The sequence below is a fragment of the Lonchura striata genome, chromosome 21 (assembly GCF_050655825.1).
Source record: "Lonchura striata isolate lonStrDom1 chromosome 21, ASM5065582v1, whole genome shotgun sequence".
Classification (NCBI taxonomy): Eukaryota; Metazoa; Chordata; class Aves; order Passeriformes; family Estrildidae; genus Lonchura; species Lonchura striata.
In genome coordinates, this window is record NC_140723.1 from 2,412,264 (window position 1) to 2,426,052 (window position 13,789).

Consider the following 13,789-nt stretch of genomic DNA (forward strand, 5'->3'; position numbering starts at 1 on the left):
TGACTTCTAGAGATAATATTTATCCGAATATTCACTTGAGTTTGTTACAGTTTCAATTTTTTTTTTTAATCTGTGAAAGTGGATCAGATTTAACCCCTAAATTATTTGTTTGGCTCCTACTTAACACCCAAGTAACCTAAAGCTGAATTTCAGAACCAGCTTTGGTGTAAAAATCAGAGATGCAGATTCTCATTATTTCCTAGAAATCCATGCTGGTGGGAATCCCTTTGGAATAATCCAGAAATTTCCCCAAAATCTTTGCTGGGACAGCAAAACAAAGTGCTCAAAAGTACAAATCTGAGCCAGCTTTATCCTGTAAAAGCTGCTTTTATTAACCACTTTTTGCTGAATAATTTTGCAGACTGTTTATTACCCCAGCCCAATGCTAAGCTTTTTTTTTTTTTAATAATTTATTCCCAAGCCTCTCATTAGGACAAATATTTCCCCATGTGTTGTATTTGTGCTGGCACCAGAAGAGAGGGGACAGAGGTGACAAAATGTTCAATATTTGTCATGTAGTTCTCATCTCTTATCCCAAAGGTTGTCCTTTTATTCAGGAAAAAAACAACATGGAGCATCTACTTAATTTTTTACAAATGGTTTCTTTGGGTGCTGAATGAAGAGAGGCTTCATCTCCCACTAATCTGGGCTGCCCTCAGTATTTCAAGAGGATTGGTCCACCCACAAATGGATTATTAAATTAATTATAATCTTTAAAGTGTATTAAATTAATTATAATTCTAGTAAATTAATTATAATTGTATTAAATAAATTATATTAATTGTAATATTAATATTATAGTACATTAATTATAATATTGAAAATAAGTTTTTAATACATCCCACCGGAGAGCAGTGACCAAAATATCCCCACCCAGGGGAGCAGTTCTTAGTTCACTGGGGATTCACTTTGTTACCTGTGGTTTGGGAAACCTTTTTCCCTCTTTTGATCCCCAGATTTCTGCTCTCAGGTCAGGAGCTGGGTCAGGCCAGCGCAGCACTTGAGGGAGCAGCAGCTCAAGCTGGCAGTTAAGCGAAATATTCCTTTTTCTGTGCCAGCTGGAGCTGTTTTCAGCTCATTTGTCATTCAGCAGAGCGTGGATTTTTCTAGGAACATCAGCAGATGCTGATCACGAGGGGCTGCAGTGGGACAATTCCCTTCAGGCCCCAAACATTCCTGTCCTCCCCCTGCCTGGGGAGCTGCTCTTCCAGCACACAAACCCCTTTTTTTTAGCCTGTGACCCACAGAAAAAAAACACAATTTATCAGAGCCATTCCCACAGGAACCACGCAGGGATGTTGGGTTGTTGGTTTGGTTTTCTTCTCCCCCCAGGTTGGGAGCTGAGGAGTGAAATCTGTTTTTTAAAGGAAGGGCCCGGGAGCTGCTCCCTGGTCAGTCACGTTCCCTGCAGACCAAATCCTGCTCCTGCTGCCTTCAGCCATCAGATTTTGGGTCCTTCTCCTTTCCCCAGCTCCGTGCAGAATTCCCAAATCGTCACAGGGGGAAGCTGATGGGGGTGCTTTGTTCCAATGGTGAATAATTGGCTCTTATCCCTGAATAAATAGAGATTTCATGAGAGCTGAGGTTCCTTTGGGACAGTCAGACATCCCCACTCCCAGCACTGATGCTTCCTCTCTGTAGCATCTCTCAGCACAGGTTTTGCTGTAATGTTTGTTGTCACAGATGGTTTTTGTGTTATTTTGGGGACTGGGATGAAGCAGTGCCAGTGTCCTGAGAAATGGGGCAGAGCTACTGGAAATTGTGTTGAAAATAACATTTAAAGAACAAAGAAAAGGAGAGAAACGCTAAAAAGAATCCATGGAGGTGAAAAAAAAAAAAAAGTATTTTTGAGCTGAAGGCTGCCCTGGGGAAGGGAGCCATGTGCTGTGTGTTATGCACAGCCCTGCTTCAAACCAAACCTTTCAGCAGCAGAGGGAAAAGAGCAGAGCTGAGCTGGTGGAACGAGGGGAATGCATCCTGCTGTGCACATCATCATCCCCTGCTTGATGTTCTCCACAGCCTCTCCTCGCCCTCGGTGGGTTTTGTGCACCATTCCTCCCCTGCTGACGCTGAGCTGGCGACGTGCTTGGAAAATCCCTCCGAAGCTCCCTAGAAAGGAGGATCCAGGGGAGACAAAGCTCAGGTCTGTGCCTGCCCTGCTCCCCTCTGCCCCTGCAGCACGTGGATTCCCTCAGTGTCAGGAGTTCCAGTGCTCTGAGACACGAACCAGCGCCAGGAATGTTCCTGCTGCCCAGACGGAGCCGGGATGAGGGATCCTGCCAGGATCCAAACCAAATCTCCACGCTCCAGAACCTCCGAAGCTCAGCAGAACCCAGCAGCAGCTGCCTGCCGAGCGTGGGGAGCATCTCCAGCAGTGTCACCGAGGCTTCTGTGCCCCGGTGGCTCTGGAGGAGCAGGGATTTCATCCCAGCAAGGAATTCCTGAGGCTCCCTGAGCTCCAGCAGCTGCAGCTGGGAGTCCTGAGTCCTCTCCTCAGCTGACTCTCGTTGCCCTGAAAACCGAGGTTTGTCTTGGCCTCAGTGCTCAGCTGGTTTCTCAGCAAATATTTGCCTTGAACTTTAAGTGTTCTGAAGCTCTCTGCAGCCAGGGGTTTGGTGGGGTTGGGTGTGCTGGATTTCTGTGTGGATGGGCACGGTGCGTGTAGGGAGAGAAAGCAAAGTGCTTTCCAAGAAACCCTTCTGATCCTCCCAGGGATAACCCGACAGGGGAGCAGCATCCTAAAATGTCCCAGAGGTTTTGAATCGAATCTGCAGCCCAAGGTTCCCATCCAGCCAGCACAAGATAAAACAGATTGTGTGCAGCACGGTCTCTTCCCATTCAGAATCCTTCTGTGACTCATGGAAAAGAGTTTTCTTGGCTGTGCTAACCCTTAGTGGCTGCATGGAGAAGTATTCAGCGAGATCCTAAAATTGCACTTTGCTAAAGCTCTGTGCGCTCGCTTAGCTGTGCTGAGATGTATTTCACAAAAACTTGTACAATTATGAAGGAAATTCTTGGTCCTCTCAGGCTGTGCTTGTGTGAGCCCCCAGTCAATCTCTGCTTAAAACTGGGGTTCTTCTGCTCCCCTTCAGTGAGTGAGTGCCACAAAAATAATGCACTGAGTGGTGCTTGGAGGGTTTCAGGTCCTGCCAGATTCCACCTGGAGCTTGGGCCAATCTCACCTGCCCAGTGCTGGGTCTGAGCTGCCCAGGGTGCAGGACAAAGCCCTGCCCGAGGCTGGGGCTGAACTGCAGGAGGAGAGGAGGGTGTGCAGTGCATGAAGTAAAATCTCCCTCCAGCACTGCTGAGTCCTGCTGGCTCTGGGAGAGGCACTGAAAGCTGTTCCATGACTGAAACTCAATGTTCTTCCAGCTCTGGGGTTGATAACAATATTTTTCTTTCAAGCCAGTGCTGCCTCACTGGAGAAGAGCTCTTGGCTGGAGGTCTGGAGCCCCACTTCAAGGCAGGTTTTTCCTTCAAGACTCCCCTCTCCATCAGCCTTTTTTCTGTTCTCTGCAGGCTCTAAAAGAAACTTTGCGAGTTCAGGCACTGGAGGGGGCAAAGATCAGCTGAGTTTCTCCCTTGGTGCTGTGATTGCAGCTCAGACCACAAACAGGGCTGAATTTGCATCTCTCAGGAGCTCCAAGTGCAGGATTTGTTGAGAGCCACGCACAGGCACGTTGCTCCTGCCAGCAGTGCTGCTGGGGAAGGAGGAAGCATCCCTAGAAAGCTGCAGCAAGCAGCAGTTCCACAGGAGGAGAGCTCTGGACCCTGGGTTTGTGCTCTTCCTCCTGCTCCCAGCTTCCCTCTGTAATTCTCTCCATTCTTTCTGTGCCTGTTATTCCTTATCCTGTCCTTTTCCTGAGGTCTGAACCACTGCTGTACTTCGTGGTGGTTTTTCTTGTGGTTTTTTTTTTCCTTTCTGAGAATTGAACAGGAAAATGTTCATGAAATTGTACACCCAGACTCACTGGCCTTATTTATCCTGAGTTGTTTAAAAAATTCAGGCCAGCTTGAGGCTGAAAATATATGAAACTAATAAAACATTGCAGGCTTGATTATGAACTAGGGTGGAAAAAATTTCCAATTAAAGCATTTTTCATTGTTAAAATTACAAGGCTTTTCTGAAACCTTTCAAATGCCTCCGATGCCCCCAAGGAATTCTTCTGTGACCTTCCCCCTTCCCTGGCATTTGCTGGTGGAACTGGGAGCCTGCAGAATTCCTGTTCCTCTGAGAGGGCAGAACTGGGGTTGAGTCCACCCCACCTCAGGACGAGACAGAAAAGTGCAGCTGGCTCTGAAAACCTGAGAATTTCTCAGTGAGCTTTTTCAAGAAGTCCTGAATGGCTTCGTGGCTGGAGGTGCCTCAAAGCCAAACCCCTCCAAGGCAGTTTTTGGGAGACCCAAACACAGCATGGCAGCAAATACTCCACAACCCAAGTGCACTGGGACCTGGCAGCTCCCAGCCAGGTTTGCTGGAAGAGGGGCTGCTGTTTTATTTTGGGGGAGTTGGTCAACTCCCCGAGCAGTTTCCCAAGCAGAGAGCCCAGCCTGCTCTCCCAGCATCTCATTTTTCACCCTGAGGACGCCCGTGACAAATGACGTGGAGCATCCCCAGTGACACATTCCAAGGGGGTGATGCTGCCCTCGTGGATTCCTTCTGCTGCCCTCTCCCCCGGCTTTTTTTGGGTTTTTGTTTTTCATTACATGAAGCTGACAACTGCAGATTTGTTGCTCACACAGTTAAAGAGAAGAGTTCATGTCCACCCCAGCTTGTTTCACTTTGCTGCTGTTCCTCGGCCAGCCCAAATTTCAGCTGCAGTAACACGATCCCACTTGGCAGAGCCTGAGAGAATCTTTGGCACATTGGAAAGAGGCTTAATGTAAAGTCTACTTTTTTTTTTTTTCTTTTTTTTTTTAATTTTTTTTTTCCTTAGAGCTTTTTGAAACTCCCCTGCTTGTGCACAGCTCTGGCAGCAGCTGCAGGGCTGCTCACAAACGCTCCAAATGTGAGCTCAAGGATCACAAATGCGTTCTGTGCAGGGAATGTCTTGAGTGCCTGTCCCAAAAAATCCTCCAAAAACCCCTCAAGAACGACATGGATCGGGCAGAACAACTTTCTGCAGGCAGAAGGAAAAGCTGCCTGTCCCTGGAGCAGAAGAAGAGCAGTGCCTGGAGGACCACGGTGGGGTTTTTGTGTCTGTTCCCTGTGCTGGCTTTGCTGGCAGTTGTGGAATATCCAGCTGGAGTTCAGGAGATTCAGGTGAGGAGAAGGGATCTGGTCCTCCAATGCCTGGGAGGGGAGTGGGCTGTGAAACAGAGGTGAAGGTCTGCTCTGGTTAGAGGCTGGAATCTAAATTTCTAAATATCTAAATAGATCAATAATCTAAATGGATAAATATATCTATAGGTCTATATATAGATAGATCTAAATAGATAAGTAGATCTATAAACAAGTAGATCTAAACAGACCTAAACAGATACAAATAGATCAAAATAGGTCTATAGATAAATATCTAAATGGATAAATGTCTAAATATCTAAATAGATCTCAGTAGATCTGTAGACAGATAGATCTAAGTATCTGTTATCTATATTTATCTGTTTAGATAAGTATCTAAACATAAATGTCTTAATGTTTAAATAGATAAATAGATCTCAATAGATCTATGGACAAACATCTAAATAGGTCTCAATAGATAAATATCTAGCTAGATAAAAGTCTAAATATCTAACTCTATAAAGTCTAAGTATCTAAATAGACAAATAGATTTCAATGGATCTATACACAAATAGATTTGACTAGATAAATATCTAAATAGATAAATCTCTGAATCGCTCCTCTAAATAGATAAATAGCTATAAATAAATATATAAGTAACTTAAAATAGAACAGTGGAGCTATAGATGAAAAGATAAAAATATAAATATACATAATAAGCAATAAATATAGATAAAAAAGATCTAAATAGTTGAAGATCTGAAAGGGCAGCAAGCTGTGTTCAAGCTGGGCTGGGCTGAGCTGAGCTGAGCTGAGCTGGGCTGAGCTGAGCTGGGCTGAGCTGAGCTGAGCTGAGCTGAGCTGGGCTGGGCTGGGCTGGGCTGAGCTGGGCTGGGCTGGGCTGGGCTGAGCTGAGCTGGGCTGGGCTGGGCTGGGCTGGGCTGGGCTGAGCTGGTCTGGGCTGAGCTGGGCTGAGCTGAGCTGAGCTGGGCTGAGCTGGGCTGAGCTGAGCTGAGCTGGGCTGGGCTGAGCTGAGCTGAGCTGGGCTGAGCTGGGCTGGGCTGAGCTGAGCTGAGCTGAGCTGAGCTGAGCTGAGCTGAGCTGCAGTTTTCCTTGCAGGAGGAGAAGCCAGCAGGCTCCTCCTGGCTGGAATTGTCCTGTGCTGGTGCTCAGAGGGCTGGGAGAGCTCAGGGTTCCTCCTGTGCTGGAATTTAATTATAGTCATTAAATACAATCAGTAAGATATAATATATATTCTATATAATTAATTAACACATATTACAATAATTAATATTCTATAATCTATAATATTATACTATAATATAATATATTATATAATACTCCTCCTGCCAGGAGGAGTTTGCAGCCATGGAAAGGGGTTTGTGCTCCCTCAGGCAGGAGCTGGAGCTGTCCCCTCGGGCTCTCGTCTGCCCTGGTGGCACCAGGGATGTGGGGTTTGGCTCTTGGGCCATCCTTCCTTCCATCAGGAAACTGCAGACAGCTCCTGCTGCCTCTGGAATGTGCTGAGAGGCCGGGCAAGGCTCTTCTGTACCAGGCCCTGGCTCTTGGCCAGTGCCTTGGTGCCCAATTTTCAGTGTCTTAGCCCCAAAAAAGGGGAGACAGAGCTGGAAAATTTCCCCAAAACCCACGCTGGGTCCCATTCATTTACCTCCAGCTTCTAAAAGGCTTTTCCAGCTGGAGCCAGAGGTGTCCCACAGAATTCCGTGTCTTTTGCTGTTCCATGCTTTAAAGGCATTCCAGGCTTTCCAGGGCTCCTGTTTGCTTTGAGGACATTTCAGAGCTCCCTGCACAAAGAGTTGCCTGTTTTAGTCATTTCTCCAGACTGACATCTGCGGAGGGACAGCGAAGAGAGGAGGAAATGAGAACTTTCCAGGCAGGGCTGCAGCACTTGCTGTGGCCAGGAGCCTCCTGAGGGCTCATTCCTGCTCTCCAAGAAGCAGAGGGGCTGGTTTGGGATGTTTTGGGATGATTCAGGGCTGGTCTCATCTCTTGGATACCCCTCGAGCAGAGGCAGAGGTGCTCTCCAGCCCCCAGGTGTCCTGCTCCATGCAGGTTTTTATTTGCACTCTGATGCCTCCCTAGAACAGAGGCTTTAAGAGAATAATGTGGGGATTTATTAAAGGCCTTCAATAGGTACACCTTGGGCAGTGAAAAACCTCTGAGGCTTTTCAGAAACCTCTGGGTTTCCAGCCCAGTGTGGGTGATGGCCACGAGTTTTCCACAAAATTAAAAGTCTGGTCCATTTACATCTAAGGGTTAATCCTCCAATTACAACTTCAGGTGATGAAGTCATTTACCCTGGTTCTCCCCCCACAATTTAATTTTATTTGTACTTTCTGGGGCCTGAGGTTGTGGGGTGTCTTTGGATCTCAGGCCTAGAGGAGTGGTTTTATCTGACAAAAAGTGAAAACATTTCATTATAGACTTCAGAGTTACGCACTAATGCAGTACAGCACTGGAGATATATAGGCTAAATGAATATAAAAGTTAAATATAAAGGGTAAAATCTTAGGGTATCGGGTGTCCTGGAGCGTGTCCCCTCTGCTCCCAGCTCGTGTTTTGTTTTTAAGGAAGAAGTGCCAGGCTCGGCTCGGCCCGGCCCCGCGGCGCGCAGCCGGCGCTACACCATCACCCCGGGCCGCCTCAAGTGGGACCACTTCAACCTCACCTACAAGTAAGGCTGGAACCAGCCCCAAAAGTGACCCTGGGGCCTGGATTCTCCTGCTGGATGCACTGGCTTTGGATCATGCCCCTTTTTTGGAGTGCTAAAGCCGCTCCAAAACGGGGATGTTTTGAGAAATACCGCACCTCTCGCTGGAGTGAAACTGTTCAGGGCACAGTCAGGGCTCCCCACAACAATTAATCCTGATTGAGGATTAATTCTGTTTGTCCTGGTTTAAGAGTTCTGTACGAACCTCAGTCAGCACTGAGGGAAATCACAGGGTAACCACTGGTAAATTTAAATTTACCCTTTCTGATTTTCACTGTTGAAAGGTGATCTCAGGATTTCTGTGATTTCAGGGCTCTTGGTGAGGCAGAATAATCCCCTCTTAGAGGGAATAGTTGAGCACTTGAGTCAAGCCCTAAACTTTTGAATATTGTTCCAGAAGCCAAGGGGAGGATTCCCAAATTTTTGAAGCCATCCATTAAAAAGTAATGCAAGAATTTTTCAAAGCTGAGCTCTCCCTTGGCCCTCCCTTCAGCAAAACTGAGTTTGCTGATGTTGTGCTGCATAGTGAGGGATTTTAGCAATCTCTCTCCCTTTCTCTTTGGGAAAAGGCTACTGAGGAATCAGCAATAAAAAGCCCTTGCTGAGAATCCTGTGCTGAGGGAAGGCTCTGCTCCTTCCCTGGCTGCTCACCCCAACCAGGCTCAGCCTCCCGAGAGCCTTCAGCGCCCAGGTTTGCCCTCGTGAACAGCTTGGCTTGATACAAAACCTTCTGCTCCCTTTAGGATGTGCTGGGACCAGGGGAGGACATAATCAGCATAGCTAAAAAACATCCTGAGGGGATAGAGAATATGCCCAGCTTGTCCCAGTTGCTCCACTTGAGGCAATTCCCTGAGTGCAGATCTTCCTGTGGGACGAGGTAAGTTCCTGGGAGCCACCTGTGCATTTCCATGGCCCAAACAGGGCTTCTGCCAGCCCACACCAGGAGTTTCCCCAGTTTGCCCTGGGGCCTAAGCAAAAACCTCTTTAGAGTCTCTCTCCTAAGTGATTAGGATTTTTTTCCAAAGGAAATAACCTCTTTACCCGTAGATTTTTTTTCCCCTGTAATTTTTTTTCCAAGGAAAGGACTTGTTTTCCTATCAAACCTTTCATATTGCTTGGAATTCTTTTTTGAAAAGTTCTGCCTGAGAGTATTCCACAGCAGTGTGTGCACATCCTTTGGAGCACAAGGGTCAGAAACAAGAATTCCCTGCTGTTGGAATGCAGATCTTCCTTCTTCTAGCAACATTGATTTTATCCTGATCTAGCCCAGTCTACTGTTCAGTTTTCCAGGAGAACCTGTGCTGGAGAGGAGGAACTAAAGCTGTAGCTGTGACTGTAAAGAATATCAGGAGGGAACTGACCCCTCTGGGGGTTGTTAAATATTGTTAGCACCCAGCTCAAGCTACCTCTGATTCAAACTTCTTGCAGTGAGTGCTTGAAACACCAGAGAAATGGATTGAAGACCTTTGAGAGCCTGCAGCTGTTTGAGGAACTGATGCCTTGAGAAGGTTGAACTAGAACAGAAACCAGAGTTAAAGAATAAAGTAGAGATTTATTAAAAGGATCTCCTCAATGGATCCACCTTGGCTGTCAGATCTTACTACAATAGATCTTTCATAATTCTATTTCTCTAAAATATCTAATCTGAAAACCATCTTTTAAAACTTATTTCTAATTCCATCTCTCTCTTAACAATATCTATCTTATTCCGTAAAATTTCTAAATCAACATTTCTTATCTCAAAATTTACATACAAATACAAACTATGTAGACCTTTTATCAAACTTTAAAAATTCTCTGCAAATCCATTTCCCACACTTGGGCAGCACAAGAGCCCAGCCAGGGCTGCACCCAAATGACCCAAAAGGGTCCCAAAATGCACGAGCGCTCCCGGGGCTCTCCCTGGGATCAGTTCTGCTCCACTGGCACCTTGGAGTTCATTGTCCCATTCCAGCTCCAGCCCATCAGTCCCATCCTGCTTGTTTTTCTCTCTCCAGCCCACGCTGTTGGTGCTCCTGGGCTGAGATTTGGATCATTTGTCCTTGGTGCCCAGCTGGAGCAGGAATTGTTTTGTCTCTGCTCTGTGCAGAGAGCTCAGCATCCCCTCGTGGGAAGCTCAGAGCCACACACTAAAGCAGCACAGAATGTGAAAAATAGAAAAGCTAGAAGCTGATGGCTCAGAAGGACATTTCCTGTGTGTCCCTGCAGGATCCTGTCCTTCCCCAGGAACCTCCTGAGCGCCAGGGACACGCGCCGGGGGCTGGCGGCCGCGTTCCGCATGTGGAGCGAGGTGTCCCCGTTCAGCTTCAGGGAGGTCCCGCGGCACCTCCCCAGCGACCTCAAAATCGGTGAGTGCCCCCCGCAGGATCCTGCACCAAGGAGCTGTGGGAATTCCAGCAATTCCAGAGCGTAGTGCAGGATCTGGGAGGCAGGAGAGCCCTCCTGTGCTGTGCAGACTCACGGGGGCCTCTTGTATAAGGTCTTTGCCTGCCTTTTGCCAGGCAAAGAAAAACTGCTTTTTTCTGCTCAAGGAAATGTTAAATGTCACAATTAACACTCCCTGTGAAGCTGGGAAGCTTCAGGCATTTGCCAATAATGAACCCTCAAATTCTGCTGCTGGGATGGGATCCCAGAGGTGGGGAAAGCCATGGGAGAATAAGAATCCACAGGTGGGGAAAACCACAGGAGAATAAGAGTAAGAATCCACAGGTGGGGAAAACCACAGAATAAGAGTAAGAATCCACAGGTGGGGAAAACCACAGGAGAGTAAGAGTAAGAATTCACAGTTGGGGAAAGCCATGGGAGAATAAGAGTAAGAATTCACAGGTGGGAAAAACCACAGGAGAATAAGAATCCAGATTCTTACTTCACAGCTGGAGAAAGTGAATGTTGGGAGGTGGAGTGACACAGCCAGGGTCACGACACAGAGCAGGTGAGGGATTCTGGTTGTTGGTGGGTTGGATCTCCCTTTTGCTGATCCCTTTGGAGCAGTCACTACTCCATCCTTTCCCTCCATGGCTGTTCCTGAATTTCCTGGGGCCCAGAACAGTTCAGTGCTGAGGTGTTTTCTGCTCAAGCTTAGATGTCAATTCTTCCTGGGATTTCTGAGTGTGAAGCACAGATTCCTGGTGCCAGTGGCCAGCCAGCAGATTCACCCTCATTCCACACCACGTTCCCCTCGTGATGAGGCTCCCAGGGGTCTGTCCTGTCACCTGTGGGAGCTCCAGGTGCCTTTCCAGGGATTCAGGATTCACTGTGATCCTGCTGCAGCTCTGACTCCAAGGCATCTGCTTATTTATGTTCAAAATAGCCATTTTTGGAACAATCCAGGGGTTCTCAGTTCTGTCCAGCTTCTCTCTCAAAAAGATAATTTCCACCTGGTGTTGCAAGAGGAGCTCAACATTCCCTGCTGGAAAACAAATTAATTGGTGTCCTGTGGGAGCAGCTCTACATGCAGGGTCAGCATGTGGCTGAGTGTTGCCATCAGTGCTGACAATTGCTTTGCATTTATCTTTCCTTTTGTGGCCCTGGAAGCTGAAAAATACCTGGGATCCCATCAGAGACCTTCCCAGTGACCCAGGGCTTTCCTGGGCAGGCTGATCCTGCTGGATAACCCTCAAGCTGCTGCTTTTTCCACAGGTTTCTACTCCATCAACCACACGGACTGCCTGGAGTCTCTGACCCACCACTGCTTCGATGGCACCACGGGGGAACTGGCCCACGCCTTCTTCCCACCCCATGGAGAAATCCACTTTGATGACCACGAGTATTGGATCCTGGGCAACACCAGGTTCAGCTGGAAGAAAGGTTAATAACACAGGGAGCACGTGGAATGCTTGGGATTTAGATTTTAGTCTGGGATTTGCCTGATCTGGGAAAGTGACAATAGAAACAGTTGGGCTTCTATCGTGGGCTTGGAAGTCGTTGTTCCTCTGCCCTGAGCCAGAACTGTGTGGTGGCAGGGCCACTTCTTGCTGGAATTACTGGAATTAGTGAAATTACTGGATAGTTTAGACACATCCTTCAGATAAAATCCATGAGCTGCATGCTGCCAAGAGGCTTGAGTTTGACTCCAGGCTGTGGAGGGCAAATAAGAGCCTCTTTCAGACTGGAATCTTCCCAACCCCATTTCTTCAGCTCAGAGCTGTGGGAGCAAAGGGAGCAGGAGGATGAGGAGGGTCAGTGTTGCACTGAGTCAAGCACTGCTGGTCCAGAGCAGCTCTCCTGGAGCTTGGCACTGCTCTGGGTCCTGCTGCTGGGAATTAGAAGCATGTGGAAATAATTGGCTGGATTTGGGCCCAAGCAGCTGCAGAGATGAACCTGGGGCAGTGTTGCCTGTTCTAGTGCTGAAATTGATGCCTTGTGGAGGCTGCCCTAGAACAGAGACTAGACAGAGTTAAATAAGGCAGGGATTAATTAAAAGGATCTGCCCTCAATGAAGCCACCTTGGGCATGGCCAGGGCTGCACCCAAGATGAACCAAAATGGACCCAAAATGCACGAGCGCTCACGGGGTCTCTCACTTTTACAAGTTCTGCTCTGTTTGCACCTTGGAGTTCATTGTCCCATTCCAGCTCCAGCCCAGGCAGTCCCATCCTGCTTGTTTTTCTCTCTCCAGCCCACGCTGTTGGTGCTGCTGGGCTGAGATTTGGATCATTTGTCCTTGGTGCCCAGCTGGAGCAGGAATTGTTTTGTCTCTGCTCTGTGCAGAGAGCTCAGCATCCCCTCGTGGGAAGCTCAGAGCCACACACTAAAGCAGCTCAGAATGTGAAAGATAGAAAAGCTAAACCTGAGGCATCAGAATCTTTCCTCTGGCGTTCACTAGGAATAGCTGTGACAAAGCAGAGCTGTCCAGCAGTGCACAGCACAACTCCAGCTGGTTTCCTTCTCCCCAGGGGTGTGGCTGACAGATCTGGTCCATGTGGCAGCCCACGAGATCGGACACGCCCTGGGCCTCATGCACTCGCTGAACCCCAACGCCCTCATGCACATCAACGCCACCCTGACGGGCAAGAAAAGCATTTCCCAGGATGAGGTGTGGGGAATCCACAGGCTCTACGGTGAGAGAGGGGCTCAGTCCCTGCAGGGCCGTGCCTCCAGTGGCAGCTGGACGCTCCGGAGCCATCGTGGTGTCCCACCCACCTCGTGCTCCTGCTTTACAGCATTCCCCATCCCAGCTGCACGTTGTTCCTTCTGACATTCCAGCTCAATTTGGTTGTTCGGTCTCCCCCAGCCCTCTAACTCCTCATGTCCTCCTGTTGCAGGCTGTAAGGACAGGTTATTTATGTGCCCATTGTGGGCCAAGAAAGGTTTCTGTGAGAAGCGCAGGAAGCTGATGAAGAAGCACTGCCCGTCCACCTGTGACTTCTGCTATGGTATCCAGGGGCTTTGCTGGGATTTGGGCTGGGGGCTGCAGAGGGAGGAGGTAAAAGGGAGGCTGGGATAGGCAGGATCCTCATTTCACACCAGGGATCAGTGACACAACTGATCCAGCTCCAAGCAGCACAACAGAGTTGGTGTTTTCTATCTCTGAGTCCAGATCCAGGCCTGGAACAAGGAATAATTCCACATTTACGGAGTGGGACATTAAACTGTCCTGCTCCTCTCTGGTTTAGCTGAGCCAGGGAACAGCAAGGCAGAGAGAGGGATGGGGCAGAAACAAGACAAAAACATCTCCAGCACAGCTGGACTGGAGCTGCTCCCCAGAACAGGATAGAAAGGTGATTAAACACAGGATATTAATCACCTTCTCCAGCCTCAGCTTATGGATCCAGGTAAGGAACTAAGGCAGGACAAGTTGCTGCAGCTGTGGAATTGAGTTCAGATAAAAACTGCTGT

General features: G+C 48.1%; 1 protein-coding gene across 4 annotated transcripts in view; it reads left to right on the top strand.

Moving 5' to 3' along the window:
* MMP23B (matrix metallopeptidase 23B) overlaps positions 1 to 13,789 on the top strand; it is a 15,093-nt gene continuing 1,304 nt past the window's right edge. The window contains exons 1-7 of one of the 4 annotated variants that reach the window (XM_085558742.1): positions 1 to 3,775; positions 5,044 to 5,263; positions 8,696 to 8,829; positions 10,161 to 10,300; positions 11,592 to 11,759; positions 12,847 to 13,011; positions 13,216 to 13,326. In XM_085558742.1, coding sequence (XP_085414868.1) covers positions 5,099 to 5,263; positions 8,696 to 8,829; positions 10,161 to 10,300; positions 11,592 to 11,759; positions 12,847 to 13,011; positions 13,216 to 13,326 — 883 coding nt within the window. In that variant the 5' untranslated portion in view covers positions 1 to 3,775; positions 5,044 to 5,098. The other 3 variants (XM_085558740.1, XM_085558739.1, XM_085558741.1) reach the window with 3 other exon arrangements.